This window comes from Ursus maritimus, unplaced genomic scaffold (genome assembly GCF_017311325.1).
Source record: "Ursus maritimus isolate PB19 unplaced genomic scaffold, ASM1731132v1 scaffold_2, whole genome shotgun sequence".
Taxonomy (NCBI): Eukaryota; Metazoa; Chordata; class Mammalia; order Carnivora; family Ursidae; genus Ursus; species Ursus maritimus.
The window spans coordinates 74,365,006-74,384,580 of NW_024424452.1; the positions used below are offsets into that span (position 1 = coordinate 74,365,006).

The following is a 19,575-nucleotide window of genomic DNA, read 5'->3' on the forward strand; positions in this document are numbered from 1 at the left end:
GAGCCTGACATGGGGCTCGATCCCAGGACCCCGAGATCATGACCCAAGCCGAAGGCAGACACTTAACCTACTTAGCAACCTAGGCGCCCCTACAAACTTTGTGTTTTAAATTATTCAGTATATCAAGATGGAATTATAAATTGTACTCTTGCTTTTTGAAAATGTCAAAATAAAACCTTTAGATTTAATCAGTATGCTTAGTAATGAAGGAAAACTAGATCCTTCAACCAAACCTTGCACAATTTTCCCTTGAATGAGAAAGAAAAATTGACAGTAGGCAAACATAGTAAGTTGTGTGTCACTGGCCATTCATTTAATAAGCATTTCCAGAGTTCTTATTCTGTGTAAGTAAAATTTTCTGCCCTCAACAATTTATAGTCTAGGCCGGGAGAAAAATAAACAGGTAGTTAGAGAATGGTGTGATCTTTGGAGAACTGGATGTTGGCTAATGGGAGTAAAGGTAGGAACCCAATCTTGAAGTCAGGGAAGATTTCTTGTGATATGACATCTAAGCCTAAAATTTCTTATTGAGTATATTATATGGTCAGTGTAGATTCATATTTAATCTCTATACTTTTAAGCTTCTATAGCACTCTATAAGAAAATTCATGTTTTTTATTATCAGAGAAGGTGAATTTTCATCTAACCCATTTCTGGTGAGGAAATTAACTTTCCAAATATTATTAATAAAGGTCAAAATGAAGGTCATATTTAATTAATGGATCATCCAGTTCTGTTTTGATTGGTTTATTTAAGGTTTTGCTATATTGGAAAGAAATCAAACGTAGTTAACATTAAAGTTATGTTATTTCATATGAAATTATTCTCAGAATTAAGGACAGGTATCTGACTTAATTTTATGGCACTAATTTAAGCTTTTTGGATTATAGTGTGTATTAACATATTGGAGTGACAAAACAACCCACATTTATTGAGTTAAGTTGCCTGTCAGACGCTTTAAACCTCACAATAAACTGCAGTATAAGCTACACATTACAATCTTATGGAGAGGCTTAATAACTTTCCCAAGATATGTAGTATTGTAGTAGGGCTGGGATTTCAGTCCAGGCAGGAGGACTCCATAGTCTCTACTTACCCTGCATACACACAGCTACTGTTTTATCAGTTTACAAATGTAATACAGACTCACAAAACCTTCACACCTTACAGAAGTATTTAACATGGAAAGTGAAATCCTACTTTTATCTTCTAGAGAGAGCCACAGGTAAAGTTTTGACTTATAAAATTTATGTGGGGTTAGGAAGCAAACATTAACACAACACACACTTTTAAATAATAATAGGATTATATACATGTTGTTTTGCAGCTTGATTTTTTTACTGAATTATCTTAGGACCTTCTGTGTCTGTGAAGATAAATCTACCCAATTCTTTTTAATAGCTCTCTGAGATTACAGTTTATGAAAATACCTTGAATTTGTTTACAGATACTTCATTTATTTCAGTTTGTACTATATAAAAATGTTGCATTGCATTTCTGTGCCAGCTAGTATTTCTATAGGATATATTTCCAGAAGTGGCACTGCTACTGGATCAAGGGGATTCAACACTTTAGCTTTTAATAATAATGCAATTAGAATATTATCTGATGCGCCCAGGAATGGTAAACAAAGTGCCCATTACCTGACTTCTTCAGCAACTTTGGGATTTTATCAGTTTTTTTCATATTTGCTAATCGAATAACTCTCCCTGTTTTCCCTCAAAATATATGTAATTAGGTTGTAATTTGAATTTTCTCAGTATTAGTTTACTGATAGTTTGTATTTTCTTTGAACTGCCTTCTCATGTCTTTTTCCTGTTTTCTTTCATATCTCATTCTTGTATTGATTTGAGACTTTTTCCTTTTGACCATCTGTTGATCTCCATATAGCAAAGAGCAATAAGATATTTTAATTTCTTTCACTTTCAGATCAAGAAGGAATGATCACCTACCTCTTTTGCTTTATAACTTAAGATTTCTTTTCAGTAGAGTTTAATTTTTTGAAATATCTCTGTCGTTTGGCGTTTGTGTTGCTTTTAACAACAATTCAGCAAAGAATTGTTTGCTTGGAAAATGTTTGTACTCTGTTCATTAAGAGATCTTTTTAGAAAATATTGTCTCATTTACAAGTTTAGCTGACTTCATATTCTTTTCTTATTTATTATGCTTTCTTTTTTCCTTTTTTGGAACAGGATAATGCTGACTATAGATTATTTCAGAAAACACTCAAATTGTGTCGTTTCTTTGCCAACTCTCTTTTGCACTATACTAAGGTAAGGCTTACTTTTTATAATGTGTAAATGTGAAATCCACAGTAAATTCTAAATTGCACTGCTTTTGTCATTACCGCCCAAAACAGCCTTTTGAAGTTATTTTGTCAAGAGTATATTTTATAGGTTTCTTTTTTAAATATTAAGTGTTGACCATTTGTTGTATCATTTAAGTTGCTACCATCATCATGTTATTATTCTTATGAAATTCTCTGGAAAAGTTATTTCTTTAAGTATAAATATAAATAAAATTACTTCTATAAGCACAAGTCAATTTTCAGAAGATAATTCAATTTGGCTTTGAATACCATTTATAAATTACTTCTACCATATTCTTAAATTTTTAAATTGTTGTAGTTGAAATGTTCAAAGGTTTAAAACTGTATACTAATATTAAGAAGACTTACATGTTGGGGAGTCATCAGGATAGCAGTGATAGTTGAAGATATATGAATAGAGTAGATAAGTGATCAAGGCAGATTATTTGGAGAGAAGAGCAGAAAATGCTTATAGCAGCCAGTCAGATATCATTAGTAATACATATTGGTGATTTAAAAAAAACTGTGTCCCTGTTGAATTTGTCTTTAACGTTGTCTTCCTCCCTTTGGAAGAAAAGCTAAGTATCTCCAGACACTTTATTAAAATCTGAATTCCGTGGCAGGCACACTGTCTACTGACACATTGTCAGCTTATTTGGTGTGCTCCCGAACCGGTCCTGCTGGGTAGCCGCCACTTCCGTAGTTGGCTGCTCTGACGCTGGTGCCCTGCACTTGCAGGGTGTGTATGTCAGTGGCAGAGGCCCGTTGGTGGGAGGGTCCTGGCACCAATGGCCTTGATGCGTAGTTACCTATCTGATAGTTGTTTGGTATGTAGGAGTCAAAATTCTGCCTAATTATGCTATTTTTAATCCTTTTCTATCAGAGGAATATTTAATTTTTTAAAGTTAGTCATCATCTTTTTTCTATATCCTATAATACAATAAGAACTATTTATTTTACTTCCTAAGAGATAGCCTAGCCATAATGGAGCAGTCACAGCTGTACTCGAATCCTATAGCCTTGCTGGTTTTTTGCTATGTGACTTGATCAAATTACTTGATAACTTTAGCTTTCTATTCTGTGAAATGGGTATAATAATATGTCGTAAGATTTTTGAGAGGGCTAAACTGAAATAAAGTGATATACCTAAAGTCATTTGCTACGTCTCTACTGAGCACTTAGTAGGTACTCAGTACGTGATAACTGCTAATTGTGGTTGCGCTGATAGTTTTAGTGGTAAATTAGGTGCTTAGCCTTATCTTCCTTTTTATTCTCATGCAAGAACCTTTTTTTTTTTTTAATGTGGCATATCCAGGATTTTATTTTATTTTTCATGCCTTTGTGAGACGTTATGTGTTAGAAAAGTATAGTGCATACAAAGAATGAATAGAGTTGTTTTATTTTAGGAATTTCTTCCTTTACTCTCTGATTCTTGCTGTACATTGCACCAGCTTTATCTTCAGATACACAGGTAAGAAGAATGCCATGTGATTATTAAAATGTAACAGTGCCATTTGAACCATGCAAAGATTAAGTGTATGCCCTTTAAAATAAAACACAAGAGTAATTTTTTTACTATTTTAGTAAATTTTTATCTCCTTGCTAAAAATAATTGGAGATGGAAGCTTTTAAAGGAGTAGATTCCATGTGAGTTTTATTTATCTTTGTATTCTTAACTAGTACCGTATACCCGAGTGATGAATAATTGGTATAGTGATAAATACCAAAGGCCAAAAAAAAAGAGGTTATATATGCATTGATATATTGTTTTTTTTATCTTTGTAACTTTTTATTTTACTTCTATGAGATTTAAGTCGAGTAGTAGTTAATTCCATCTCAGGAAAAAAAAAAAGTGAATTACAGAAAAGTATTGTAATTTAGATAGGGACTAGTGATATGTGAAATTGACAGCTACCTCCAAGTAGCCTTCAATTGACATTAAAATACACTTGTCATCTCATTTGTCCAGCAGTCCTCTCTAGTCTCCTAGACAACTTTTTCCATGCCTCTCCCTCCTTAAACTTCCCACATCTCTAACACCTCCACCCTATTCTCCATTGTCAATTCATATCCTCACTGTGTATGTCACTGAGAAAGATGGAAGTATGACTTCCTCTACACATTGACTGTGCTGCCTGTGTCTCAGTCCATGTGTTCCAGTTCCCGTTAATGAGCTCTCTGCGCACCTGCCTGAGGCTGGCTTCTCCGTGGGTGCATTGGTTCATCTGCCCTCATGTGCTTAGGGACCTTGCTCTAGCAATCATTCCCTTCCCCACTTGCATCACCAATCTTCCCTCCCTACGGGGTCTTTCTCATCAGTATACATGCTGTTATCTTTCCCATTGTAAGAATACAAAACAAAACCTCTCAATTCTGTATCCTCCTCCAAATGCCTTCCCACTTCTCTGCCTCAGTTTATAACAAAACTCCTGGGAGTTGTGTGTCTATACCACTGTCTGTACTTTTTTTTCCCAAGACCATTCTAGTCAGCCTTTCCATTCCACCACTTCACCAAAACAGCCCTTGTCAAGGTCATCAGTGACCTCCACATTGCTGCATCCAGGGATCGGTTTTCAGCCTCATCTTGTGTAATGCGTCTGCAGCACTTGTCCCTTCCTCTTGAACTCTTTCTTCCCTTGGCTTCTAGGATGCCTCTCCCTCTTACTCTCTTCTAACCTCGCGGCTGCTTCTCCTTAGCAGGTTCCTCATCTCCCCAGCTGAAGTTGCGTGTGCTTCAGTGGTTAGTCCTCAGGCCTCACTGATCTCTCTTTCTGGTCATTTCATCTCATGAGGTTAAATTTGTCTCCCCCTTTAATATCCAATTCCGCCAGTCAGGGCGTCTGCACTCCCATTCACCCAGACCGAACTCTTGATTCTCACCCATTCCATCTCTAACCCCGCCCCCCCCCCGCCCCCGGCAACAAAATCTGCTTCCCTAGTAGCATCTTCATTTCAGTTTAAATGGCAACTCCAGGGGCACCTGGGTGGCTCACCTGGTTAAGCATCCAACTCTTGGTCTTGGCTCAGGTCATGATCTCAGGATTGTGAGATCAAGTCCCACATTGGCCTCTGCCCTCAGCGGGGAGTCTGCTCAAGATTCTCCCTCCCTCTTCCTGTTCCCCTTCCCCCCTTCAAATTGATCAGGCCAAAAAAACCTTACTATCATCCTTGACGTGTTTTCCTTGTTCTCATATCCACATGTCATCCATTAGCAAATCATCAGTATCACCTCCAGTATAAATAGACATAGTGTGTGTTCAGTGTTCATGCATACGCAACGCAACCAGTTCTCACCGCCAGAACTGGTCGCATCTGATGCTGTCCACTAGTGTGTTCTTGCCTGGGTTTCCACAGAGAGCATCCTACCCTCTGCCTCCTCCCTTGCCTTCCTCCAGTCCGTTGGCCATACGGTAGTCAAAGTGAGTGATACAACATCAATGAGATCACGGAACTTCTCTGTACAAACCCACAAATGATTCACTATTCAAACAGAATTCAGTAGAATTTCCTGTCCGCCTTAACCTTGTTTTATTTTTTTTCCATAGTACTTGTTAACATCTGTTATGTTACAGACTTACTTGTTTGCTAACTGCCCCACTTCATTAGCATGTGAACTTTGTAAAGGCAGGGATCTTGTACATTGTTTACTACTTTATTACCTGCTCCTGGAACAGTGTGTGGCACATAGACACGGGCATTTAATAAATACTTGTCACATAAATTAAAAATACACCATTTGATTGAAAACCTAGTACTTGCTTTGATGCTTAGTAACTGTAGTTCAAGTCTATCGAGTTTCATTACCTGTATTTTATTTCTATATATCTTTGACCTCGCTTATAACTTCATCTTCCCAGCAACTCTGAATCAACATCACAAATGAAGAATCAAGAAATTCAAATGAATGAACCAAAGTCACACAACTAATAACTGACAGACTGTTGCTTTTTCCCCTCACACTATAAAGGCCTCAAGTGTTTCTCTTCAGAGAAACCTTTAAATGCTGTTATCCCCTGCTAGACAGGGTTTTCTCCGGTCCTCAAGTTAAATAACAGGTTAAATATCCTCAATTAAAATAACGTGGTAAAAAGTACCAAATGCTGCACACATCTTACTTCACATAGGTTTGACTGAAGTTTTGTTTCAACTCTATTTACTGAGACATCTTCCATGAAAAAGTCTTTGCATCTTCTTTCAGGACTAGTATACACTTTAATTCTTGAAAAGCCCTTGTTTCTGAGCATTGATTCATAGTAAATTCAACGTTCTGCCTTATTTTTTATTATTTTTTTTTGAAGATTTTATTTATTTATTTGACAGAGAGAGATGGAGCAAGAGAGGGAACACAAGCAGGGGGAGTGGGAGAGGGAGAAGCAGGCTTCCCGCTGAGTAGGGAGCTTGATGCAGGGCTCGATCCCAGGACCCTGGGATCATGACCTGAGCCGAAATCAAGAGTTGGACACTTAACCGACTGAGCCACCCAGGCGCCCCTTCATGGTCTTTTTTTAAGGACATTACTGTCAAAATGATATTAAAATGCATCAAAACAATACCAAAGATTTCTTTAGTAAGATTATAAACTTTTTGTGGAATTATAGTCATGTTATTTAGTTGGAGGTCTTCATACAATTGTGGTATCAATTTAGTACTTTGAATTTCGTTTTATAAAATACATGCTATGTATTTTTTATATATTTTCACTGCTGGGAGAACATCAGTTTACAGTATTTAGGTCTGCCTAAAATTAGAAGATACCTGTTAACGGATGAACTCTTTCCCCCTCTTTCTAGCAAGTTTCCTCCCAGCCTGTATGCTGCCAGGATCTCTAAAGCACAACAGGAGGAAATCGCGGGCACTTTCCTAGTTACACTGGATCCACTCATCAGTCAGCTTCTCACATTCCAACCTTTCGTGCAGGTGGTTTTGGATAGTAAATTACGTAAGCTTCAAAACAGATTTAATTTTAAATCATCTAATAATTGTGACTTGTTAGAGACAGGGTTATTCCCCTTATGTAATCATCTTTTTTAAAGATTTTATTTAAAATTCCTTCTTCTTTTCTTTAAATGAAAAAAACATTCCAAGAAAACAGTTATGCATCTGTCTTCTTTATACATCACAATCAGATTTTTGTTGAAAATATGGAGAGTGTATTTTTACTAATTTGTTGTAACTTACTATGTTTTTGTTACCTGTAAGAGCTGCCATGTGAACTACAGTTGTCACAGTGTCTTCTGCTGGTTGTCATCATGGATAAGCTGCCGTCTCAGCCTGAGGATGTGCAGGCCCTGTGGTGTACGGAGAGCCAGCTCTCAGAAGCTGCGACCAGGTAGCAAACGTGCTGGTGTTTGTATCCAGTTGTCTTACAGAGGGTTTAGAATGCCCTGTCATTTGGAATGATCTTGAAATTTAAGCTTTTGGTTACATCAGATATTCTAGTTAATAATTCCTGTGTAGACCTCATATAGATTGCTACTTTATAGATATAGATAAAAAATACATAAATCTATAACAGATGCTAAAAATATTTTTTTTTAAAGATTTTATTCATTTATTTGACAGAGATAGAGACAGCCAGCGAGAGAGGGAACACAAGCAGGGGGAGTGGGAGAGGAAGAAGCAGGCTCCCAGCGGAGGAGCCTGATGTGGGGCTTGATCCCATAACGCCGGGATCACGCCCTGAGCCGAAGGCAGACGCTCAACCGCTGTGCCACCCAGGCGCCCCAAATGCTAAAAATATTTTAATTTTGTCCAGTGTTTTAGAAGCTTTTGCCTGAGACTTAGTGTTATGAATGTTGAGTATAATAGGGTAGATGTATTTACTAGCATTTCAAGATGAGCTCTGATAAGTAGAATGCTGGATTCTGGAAGTTCTCTCCCAGGAAATTTCACTCCTCTTCATCCTCCTCACCACCGTCAGGCTGTAGCGTCTTACTGCATGTGTGGTTGCTGGGCTGTAGCATTCACCCTTTCCTTGAGCGCCTTCTGTGTGAGGTAGCCCGTCGTCTCCCGGAGCCCGGCTGTGAGCTCCTGCCCCTCTGCTCAGACACGCAAGCCGGATGCCGGCCGGCCCAGCTCTACGGTCCAAGTCCATCCCTGTGCTGCCCCTGTCCAGTGTTGCTCCTGTCCTATCACTCGTGTACTCGTTTTCTGCACATGCCTCGCTTTGGTCAGACTGGCTGTTCACACCTACCTTCTCCTCATGCTTTGTCATCTTTGCCTGTTTCTATTTTGCCTATTTCTAATTTTTTATTTAAATCCTCTATGAAGATTTCTTAAACTATTTCAATCTTAAAGTGACCCCTCTCCGTCTGACATACACTTGTTTTCTGTTTTATGTATAATATCTATATAAATTTCAGGTTTCTTGATGAATTTTGTCTTTGTGTAGTTCAGTACTATGATAAACACTTGGTAAATGATTTAAAAAAAAAGGTTCAGGAAAATTCTTCTCCTTTAAGGAATTTCTCTAACAGTGACTGTATTTTGTTTTTATGGTTACATATTCACACGTATTGGCAACTGTCGTTGATATATACCTTTTGAGACATTTTGCTTTGGGAAAATAACCCTCCATATGCCATATTATTATTATACCCACGAAATGGTAAATGAGAAGCATGTTGGGTTTGGTGTTCTCCATTTCCCTGCAGGGTATCTCTACTCAAAGCCGTTTTCTGCAGTTTTGAGCAGTGTGCTGGTGAGCTCTCTCTGCCCGTTCATTTACAAGGAGTAAAGAGTAAAGGGCAGGCGGAAGTTGCTGTCACCTTGTATCAGCATGTTTGTGTTCATCTGTGTACATTTATCGCTTCCTTTCATCCCTCATTGTTCCCTGAACTGGTAAGTTTGTTACCTGCTGGGCTAACCAGGTTACCCCTCTGCTTTCTTTTCATTGAAATTTTGATTTATATACAGAAGAAAGCAATAGTTACTGTGTATTCTTTTTGAATGTCATTCTCTCAGTTTGCACATTTCACTCTTTAATTCAGTTATATCTTAGGAAATGGTAATCCTAGAGTCCTGTAGTACTCAGATGTTGTAATGGTTAGCTAAAACATTTGAGAAGACATTTCGGGTGGCAAGATATGGAAAGATAGAATGAAAAGAGAAAAAGTATTAGGATTTTACCTGGTTCAATTTCATAAAGAGAAGGAGAAATAAATAGTAGATCGTAGCACCAAGTCTCCTGTAGATCTTAGGCATAATGTTGATTTCCTCTAATGGAATTAAAGTAGAAAAGATATTGAGAAAATTGTAGGGAAAAAATTCTTAGAATTTACATAAGGATCAATATCCTTTAAGATATTTTACAGTGATTAAGATCTAGCACTAGAATCTTTGTGGATCCTAATGATTGAGTTGCCACATTTAAAATCACTTTTGCATCTCCATAGTCTAGCACAATGCTCAGTAAATGTGGAGGGAATGGTGTTATAGGCTCTTGCAGATACTAGACAGTTGAGCCTTCCCACTGAGGATCTGTTGTTATTTGGACTGTGATGGTGTTTTGTTGTTTTATGTTGAGAAATATAATCTTAATAACAATGTATCATGAACTTTCTGTTTTTCATTAGGACGTTGCTCTTTTGGATGCTGTGCTTAGCGCTAATATGATCACCTCTCTGTTAGCTATGGATGCGTGGTGCTTCCTTTCCCGGTACAATGTACTTTTTTTTGGTTTTTGGATGAATTTATAGTAGTAACTGGTAGTAAATGATGTCATACTTGTAAGTTTATAGAAAAATTCTGTCTCAATAATCCTTCAGCTCCCCCAAATGGTTTGATTTTGTATGATAGCACTAAATCAGGAACCAGGCTGCCTCTTTCTTTCTACCGTTCAAGTCAGTAGTAACTGTTGCTTAGGTAGTTTTGTATATTGTGGTATTCCTTGGCCATGGAGAAACTGCAGCTTCGAATATTTAGTGCTTTTTGGAAGTTCATCTCTTTGCTTTTCTGAATACTTGTAAAAATTATTTTGGAAAGATAATCTTCTCTTACATCACAGATATGGGACTGCTGAACTCTGTGCGCACCATGTCACCATCGTGGCTCATCTGGTGAGTAGAATTACAAGGCCTAAAACACTCACTTTTCCATGCAGTTCCTTTAGGGATATGATAGTCTTGAAGAATGTGAATATCAAAAGGAGAGAGATTACTGTAGCTAAATTCTTTTGACAATTTCTTTGCTGTGCCTTAATGCTGATGCTATTGAGGAAGATGTTCCAGAAACTGTCAAACTGGGGAAATTGGTTCATATTGTCGAAATCTTACAGAATTCTGTTCATTGCTCTGGAAAAGAAAGACTAGGTTAATGGAGAGTAAATTCAAAATTGAATGCAAAGTAGAAAATAAGAAAAGAGTTAGTTGTAATGTTGATTACTGAGAGTTGTTTTTCTTTCTCTCTTTAAAGTGACTTAGACAACCTGCCTCTTGATTTTGTTGTCTGTCAGACTGATTTGAGAGGGACTAAATGTGACTGTGATTGATGGCTTTGGGGAAAGAAGTCATACTTTGTGAATGGCTACAAAGAGAAAATGATTTAGTGATGATTTATTTTAATCTTTTCAGTGTTGACCTTTCTTCGCTTTTAAATTCTGAGTTGTTTGATATATTCCATATGATATGATCATGTTGTTGTTTTCGGTGTTTTTGTCCCTGGCCTTTGATAAAGATCTCATCTGGGTCCATGTGTCTTTCATTTCTTAGTAGCTATTATGTCATACGTTTCTTAGTTTGCTGTTTAAAGATGTTGTAGACTAAATCCAGGGACGTGTATAATAACCTAACAGCTGGCACGTATGTCTCCGTGGCAAATCGTCTGGAGCACGTACCCACTTCTGAATCCTTAACATGTCTTCCACAAGTTAGATCCAAAATAATTTTTATGTTAGATTATCGTCTTCAAATAAAAACATTCATTTAATTAAGTAAGCTCTCCTGGTGTATTATGATAGGAATTGATCTCCAGATAATTGAGCTTATAAAATCTTTTAATGGAGCTAACATCTAGAGTTATATGCACTTCTGCACTATTGTGCTTAGATCTTAAAAAAATTCCATGAATTATCTTTGAGTAGGAAGATTAACATATCAAGTTACCATCCAAATGGTAATTAGAAATAGAAGTTCCAGAGGGTTGTTTATAAATACAATGTCAAAATTGCTTTTTCATTATAAAAGTAATCTAGGTTAATGGAAGAAAAACAAAGAAAAGCTCTAAATTAAAAATCTAAATTACGTATAATCTTATGTCTCAGAAAGAGTTGCTGTTTATTTTAGCATATAAAAGCATGTAAAAGCCGTGATTTTTAAATCAGTCTCTCCTCTCCTGTCTTTCCCCAGATAAAATCTTGCCCTGGAGAATGTTACCAGCTCACCAACCTATCAATACTACTGAGGCGACTCTTCTTCTTCATGGCCCCGCCCCAGCAGGCAAGGCTACCATCTTAGTTACTGTGTTTGAGCAGCTGCTGAGAAATGGATTCAGACTCTTCGAAGGCTTCCCACTGCCCCATTTATTTTACATTTAAATGTTGATATGATCTGAGCATGAATTTTTGACTTATTGATTCCTTTGCGTATTGCTTTTAGATGGGTTTAGGTTTTGATGTTGTTAAAAACCAGAGCCATATGGTAGTTAAAGTGATAAAAGTGGGTTTTATTCTGGCATTGTTGCTGTAGGGGAAGAGAGGGCTCAGTGTAGAACTGGGCTCAAGTCTGAATATAGCATAGCCTACTAGTAGGGACTCCCGATGAAGGAGCAAGGTGTAGTTCAGCGGCTGAAAATTACTAAGAGGAAAACGTCAAGGGTAAGGAGGTGGTTCTTCCTAAAAGGGCGAGGAAGATTCTTGCTGAACGTGGACCAAGGTGATCAAATACCAAGGCTGAGGGTGCTTTCTAGACGGACTTAGCAGAATTCTTGCTGAAACTGGATGATGCAGGCCCAAGGATGGACACAACCCCATGCGGAAAACTAGTTAAGAAAAGGCCTTGGAAGAAGAGCCTGACTAAAGTTTGGTCAGGGGGGAGTCTTTGTCACTCTCTTCTCTGAAGGTTACAGTCATTGTCTCCCTGAGCTGTCGCTCTCTCCTTGTTTCTCATACATTTAAGATACTTGACTTGGGAAGGTTCTCTATGCCCTGCCCCTTTTAACTTATTATGAGGAGCTAGAATGTTATTTATGCCCTTAATAATGTCTTATTTTTTTATAGTAAATTAGTTGAACTCTTTGGGAAAAATTGAAAGTATGATGAGCCTTAGTTGTTTGTTATTGTGAGGAAAACAAGCTCTGCCCTGATAAAGGAGATTCTCCAGTTACAGAAACCTCCGTAGCCCAGTGCAGCCCTTGGGTTGGTCACTTCACAGCTGCTTTAGGAGCTTTTTAAAAAATACAGGTTCCTGGACCTTAATCTGTGAATAAGAGTGGCTATGGCGTGGCTATTATTGTTGTTAAATTCCTGCATGATTCTGACATGGACACAAGCTTGGGAACCACTAGGTTAGTGAAGGAGGTTTGAATCCTGTGGTTTGAATCCTGTCTTACTGTGACCTTAGTCACCTCACTGTGACCTCAGAAAAGTTTCTGAACCTGTTTCCTTGTCTACAGAGTGACAGATACGTATTAACTATTTTGAAAACTTTTGTAAGGATTTAGAGGTAATATATGCAAAATACGTAGCATAGTGCCCTGCTTAGAAGGGTGCTCAGTAAATTGGGAGTTCTTTCCTTTATTTTTATTTTTATTATTTTTGTTTATTTGTTTATTTGAGAGCGAGTGCACAGAGGGGAGGAGGGGCAGAGGGAGAGAGAGAATCTCGAGCAGGCTCCATGCCCAGTGTGGAGCCTGACACAGGGCTCGATCTCACAACCCTGAGATCATGTCTTGAGCTGAAATCGAGAATCTGATGACTAACCAGCTGAGCCACCCAGGTGCCCCAGGGGTTATTTCTAAATAGAGTATTTGCCTCAAGTCGGAGAGAGGTTGGCCAGGCACCAGAGGAGCCATGCTAGCCTCCTAGCCCTCTTCCTTGCAGGTGGTTCTGAGGCCGAAAGCAGACCCGCCTGCCAGCCGTCTAGAAAATATGTAAGGGTTACTGTTCTCCCCTCCAGAACTCCAGAATAGCTTCTGTTCCATTCCCTTCCAATTTTACTGCCTTTTATTCTCCTCTCAAAGCTTTTGCCCCTGGTTCCTGGTACACTGTCCTTCATAGAGGGCCTATTAACTTGGAGGCCCTTCCTAAAGAAGTGGGATTAGGAGGGAAAGTGTCCTTTTAGCCTCAGTTTTCTTATTTATTAAATGAGAATAAAATTATCTTTTTCCAGGGTTGTTGTGAAATTTTAACTTTTAGAATAATAGAACTCAGAATGAATGAACTCTAAGTGAGATCTAAAAATTTTGTTATAAATAAACTCTGGTTTATGTTTAGAGATCTCTTAGGTACTTCTCAATTTTCTAAGTTTTTCCAAATAATTGAGCTATCAGATATGTAAGTTATAGAAATTTGAGGGATTACTTTTAATTTTTTCCTTCCGTTATCAAATACTGATTTCCTGGTCAGCTTACCGTGCTTAAATTTAAAGGGACATACCTAAATTTGAATTCTTGTCTGAGAGTCCTTGGGCGTTAGTTAATCCTAAAACTGAGACACTAACCTTCCCTAGACGGCAGTGCTGAGACTTGGGGAGACCTGGAACGTAAGCTGCTCGAAGGGAGCACTACACAAGTGTTCGTTCTTCTGCCAGGCTCTGCTCTTTCTCCTTTTCCTAAGACATGATCCCTCCTCTTGAAGGGAGGGAATAGACCTTTGTTGAGACAACAGTATGGACTGGGCTGTGTTCTAGACTCTTCAATGCTTAGAGTTCCTACGTCAGCCTTGTGAGATAGATACATGGATTTTGTTCACCATTAAGAAACCGTGGCTTAGGGAAGTAAAAGAATGTCTCCAAACTCACCGTGGTAATGTCCGAGCTGGGATCCAAGCCAGAGCTCTCTTACTCCAGAAGCTGCACTTCCCATTGCCCCAGTGTCACCTTTGGCTCTTCATCCTGCAGTTGCTTCGGGGGCCTCCTCTGTTTGTGGGGTGTTGGCTCTGCCTCCTTATCCCTTTGAACCATATGAAATCTGCTTTTCTTCTTTAGATGTATAAAGCTCACTCATTCATTTTTAATGGGGTTTTGTTGTTTAAAATAAAAAACTTGGAAACCACTGTGCTATATCATGATACCAGAAAGAACATATATTCTAGTAGAAATTATACATTTATAAACGTGCTCTTAGTTGAAAGGTTACGGTACATAATGGGCACGCAGGCTAGCACAACTCAGGTTGTGTTGGGTGTGCATAGCTTAGAAGATCATTTCTGGGGAGGTGCAGGGTGGGAACAGGGGAAGCTTTTGGAGATGCAGGCTATAGTTTGGGGGAGGGGGGTGACTGGGACGGGAGTGTGGGGAGAGAGCTCGGGCTGGGGCAGAGAGGCGAGTGGCGAAGCTGGAAATAATTATTTGTTTGCACACAAGATGGTACCTTTTTAAAAAGTGAAATAAAAACCCAGATTTTTGTATCAGTGATGCAGCATTAACATAAGTGAAAATAGTTAATCCCAGTACAGTGATGTTTTACTTTACAAAAAAAAGTGTGGTAATAATTTGGGGGAAATGCCAGTAAGTAGGAAGATTCAAATGTGTTTGTTTCAATATGGAGAGTAGTTATTCATATCCTATTATTTCTTTAGTATGTAACTATTGATAATATTTCTGTTTTATAGAAACAAGGAAAAGTACAGGGTTACCTAAGAGGAAAGGATTTAATATACCTGGTTTAAGTATACTGATAGTTGTGCTACCATTTTTATGTAAAGTAAAAAGTACTATAATTATTTGCATTTTAAGCCCACTATTGTATTTTTCCTCTCTTCTCTATTTAAAAGAGAGAAGTCTTAATTCTCTGCAGATTATTCACTTATACTTTACTCCTTATGAACTGTTCTTAGCACTGGCTGTTTTAAATATTTAAACTTGTGTTGAGACCAGGGTTTTCAAACTCAGAATAGTAAATAGATCCCTCTTTCTACCTAACAAATTTTGTCATCACCTACTCTTATGTTGTCCAGGGCATAATTATTTATAATTTCTGTTTTGGAAAAGGAACTAGTTCAGTCACTCATTGGATTTTATTACAAAGAAAGGTCATGTTCAACTGGTATTTATCAATTGGCCCAATTCTCTTGGCTTTCCTGAAGCAGTGTGGTTTCATGAGTAAAGCTGCTTATTACGATAGACACATAGCTCATCGAGGGGTCCTTTTTTCTGGCTCTGACAGCTAGTCCAGTAGATAGCCACACAATTTCTCCTTTGTTTTGACAGCTAAATATTTTCTGCTAACAAAATTCAAATGTATAAATATAGTATATAAAACATAGGAAAGTTTCTTTGTCAAATTTAATACAGTGGGTTTTTTCTTAACATAGGAATTTGTCATTCATCAAGCAGATTTGGGATATTGTAAATTGAACTCTTCTTAAAAATTACATTAATGTACTTCCTAGATTATACTTAATTCAGTAATTAAATGCACTATTATTTTTGCTGTTTTTCCACTGGAAACTAACATTTTAACTGTTTGTTTTTTTCTTAGAACTTTTGTGTTCTGTTTTTAGTTTGTCTGCTGATGTCTCATTTTAACAAAACAGTGCTGTTTTTCTGTTAAATTGGCGAAGGCCTTGAATTATTTCAGTGGTAGAATGGATTTGTCAGCCACACTGTTCTGGGCTGGTGACTTAGATTTGTGAAACCAATTCTGTGTGTTGTCCAAGAGCAGAGCCAGCTAGCCCAGTGGAAAATCGAACCGATGATCTTTGCTTCTTTCTTTAGGTCCTCTGTTCTAGTCAGCTAAGATAATAGCCTCCAGAGTTAGCCGAATCAGTCTTTTGGCATATTCTGGAATATTACTTTGGACCTAACTGAGCAAGGTCACAAACACACAAGTTCTTAGGAAAATAATAGGAGCAGGATAAAATAGCTGATTGACTAATAATGAAATGCATTATTTTTAACATTTCTCAGTGTCTTCATATCATGTTCCACTTAAACTGTGTTTTTCATTTTGCAAACAAATGCAACAACAGCGAAAATAATGATGCATGTTCCTTTAACTTACCTTGGTCTGGTATTTGTGATATTATTACTTACTTAGAAACTTCTTAAAAATATAAAACATGGAAGCTAATACTTAGCTTTTGTGCATTCATTCATCACATTGTCTTATGTTACTCTTACTTCTTCATTTTATTTCAGGTGGAGTTTATCCAGAAATTTTCCCCAAAAGCAGCAGAAAATCTGCCTCTGTGGCAGTGTATTTCCCTCCAGGCATTACCCACCGAGCTCAGGAAACAAGCTGCACATGAGGTCACCAGAGTGGGGATTGCGCAGTGTCAGGAGTGGCTAAGCAGTAGTCGGACTTTGGGAGAACTTGAATCTCTGGTAAAATAAGAATTTTAATGTATTTGATTCATTTAGCAGCTATTTACTGAGCACTGCTCTAGGTACTAGTGATGGGCTGTTAATAAAATGGATACGGTCTCTGCCCTCAGGTTAGAAACTAGCAGGATTTTCAGATTTCTACATTGTAAAGAGGTCTGTGAGTAACTTACTATTATCCTGACTGATGTAAATTATATTGGGGGCAGGGAGACTGTAGTTAAGACACACTGGACCAAGATGAAATCTATTATGAACTATTTTATTTGTAGTATTTTTGCTGACACATCATTAGATAAGGCAGACATTTTTTTTTTTTTTTTTTTAATTTTATTTGATGCCGGGGCTGGGGGGCGGAGAGCACAAATGGGGAATGGCAGGCAGGGGAGAAGCAGCTCCCTGCTGAGCAAGGAGCCTGATGTGGGGCTCAGTCCCCACAACCTGGGATCATGACCTGAGCCGAAGGTAGCCGCTTAACCTACCGAGCCACCCAGGTGCCCCAGACATGATTCTTCTATTTGATAAAACACAACCCCCATTTTACACACATCTATCCTGAGCCTTTGTGTAGCTTCCCATTTAGAATACTCCCTCTTAAAATAATGAAATATAAAAGAAATTCATCTGTCAGAAGTAAAAAATACATGGTTTTTAAAAATTGACTGAAAAAATTGACTATAGTACATGGGGTTGAATTTTCCAGTTTCATTTCCTCCTTTGTTGGTTCATTTATTCATCCAACAAACATATTTTGAGTGCTCTTATGTGCCAAATGCTGTCCCAGGCATCAGGGAACAAAACAAAAAAATTCTGTTCTCATGAGCTTGCATTGTAGCTCAGCTGTGGATGGTAAAATAAGTAATAAATATAGATGTAAGTATGTTGTATCAGTTTGTGGTAAGTGGAGAAAAACAGGGATGGGGACAGGGCATTCAAGGGGTTAGGGGCCTATTTGTAGTATTAAATTAGGAGGTCAGGGTTTTCTCAAGGCTTATATCTCCACACTGAGTGTAAATGTTCTGATACTCTGTTATATAATGGCATCTGATGATTATCAAGATAATTTAAAACATATACATATACCCAAAGGAAATACAAGTTTTTATGTGCATTTATTTTGAGAAAACTATTAAACATGTAGTTAGGAGTAGGTTAAACTGTTCAGGTTTTACATTTATTGTGCACTGCCTTTTGTAGTTAAAGATAAAAAAATCTTTTGTATTAGGTAAAATAATGCACCTATTTTCTAAAATTGAATATATCTTTGCCCTGAGCAAAACTTTAGTTCAACAGGTCATTTTACATGCTTATTTGTAGAAGGAAATGGGCAAATCTTAAATAAAAAGCTGGATGGTAATCATTGAAACTTAAGTGTTGTTGTTGAAGTATAATGGATTAAAGGCATTGTTACTAATCATTACATTCCCACGTGGCCTTCACTTTACTCCCACTGTCCCCCAACCACCTCCACTCCTGGCTAGTCAGAGAGAGATTTGATACATAAAGGAGAGGGAATCTAGAAAAGGTGGTTTTTAGTTTCAAATTCTAAATAAGTGCACTTCTCAAGTTTTGTATTTGCTTAGTGAATGCAGTGTTGCTAAGGAATTTTAAAGACTGATTATTAAACAACAGCAACAATAAAAATCTAGTAATGATAAAAGATTACTAGGTGCATAAAGTGAAAAACAATAGAATTTTTAGTTGATGAACATTATAAATTAGCTTGCTCATACTGAGTTTGTATCAAACGTATTTATTAAAATACAGTGGTGTTTCCATTTTAATACTAAATTTTTACCTAAATGGAAAAAATGTTTATTTAGAAAATGAAGCAAATGTCTCTGTGTATGAGAAAAATTAGTTCTAATAAAATAATTTGTATTAAAGAAGTAGCAGAAAAGATGGCTTTGGGTCTCAGAATATAAATTCGATGTAGGTTTTTATGAAGAGTTGTAAGTAATTCCTAACCTCTGTGGCTTCAGCTCCTTTAGATGGGGATCTAACCTCAGACCCTTCCCTCTCTCCCCCTTTAGAACACACCGCTCTCTGCTCTGCTTGCTGTATGTAATTCTGCCAGTGAAGCTGGGGATATTGCACAGCAGACTATGATTATGGAAATTGGGAGTCACCTTTGGGCTTTTTTAAACACTAAACTGGTAAGGAAAGCAACTGATTAGTTCCCTGAAGAACAAATAGAATATTGAAAAAAGAATAGTACCGAAATTTCCCTGTAGAGTAAAATGTATGTAATTTCTTTAGGTGCTTGGTAGAACTTGGGATTAGAACTTAAAATACCTGTTTGTGCTCTTCCAGCCAGTTCTTGTTGAGTGTAATGGAATTACATTAGTAAAACCAGAACCCAGTGGAGTGACAGTGATCGTTCAGCTAACTATTTTCATGACCATTTGGACCCTATTTAAAAACACCAAACTTCTTGCCCTGTTTCTGTCCTCTGTTGGGCTGGTGTGGCCTGTTTCTGTGATTCTGCGGTCTTGCATACAATCCTTTGGGCAGTGGAGAGTGACTGGCTTAAAGGTGCCGGGGCAAGTGAGTGGCTCTGGCTCGTTCCTGTTCCTCTTCCCCAGCATTGGCGGAAGGCGAGGTGATGATCGGGCTGGAATTCGGATGATATGTGTCCCACGGATTATTGTAGTTTACAAATGACATTTAGTTTAAAAATCTAAATATGACATTTGTTTTCTTTGACTAAGTAGTGCCAGCCACTGGAAGCTGAAGGCAACATTCACACTTTTGGTAAATCATAGAAATGGTTTTGCAGATAATGTTTTA

The 19,575-nt window shown here is 37.8% G+C and overlaps 1 protein-coding gene across 1 annotated transcript in view; it reads left to right on the top strand.

Moving 5' to 3' along the window:
• CUNH1orf112 (chromosome unknown C1orf112 homolog) overlaps window positions 1-19,575 on the top strand; it is a 41,064-nt gene that overhangs the window by 13,904 nt on the left and 7,585 nt on the right. The window contains exons 9-18 of the mRNA XM_008695946.2: window positions 2,193-2,273; window positions 3,715-3,779; window positions 7,099-7,247; window positions 7,508-7,637; window positions 8,962-9,148; window positions 9,883-9,965; window positions 10,314-10,365; window positions 11,653-11,742; window positions 16,603-16,788; window positions 18,819-18,941. Of these exons, the coding sequence (XP_008694168.1) occupies window positions 2,193-2,273; window positions 3,715-3,779; window positions 7,099-7,247; window positions 7,508-7,637; window positions 8,962-9,148; window positions 9,883-9,965; window positions 10,314-10,365; window positions 11,653-11,742; window positions 16,603-16,788; window positions 18,819-18,941 (1,146 nt within the window). The remainder of the gene's footprint in view (window positions 1-2,192; window positions 2,274-3,714; window positions 3,780-7,098; window positions 7,248-7,507; window positions 7,638-8,961; window positions 9,149-9,882; window positions 9,966-10,313; window positions 10,366-11,652; window positions 11,743-16,602; window positions 16,789-18,818; window positions 18,942-19,575) is intronic.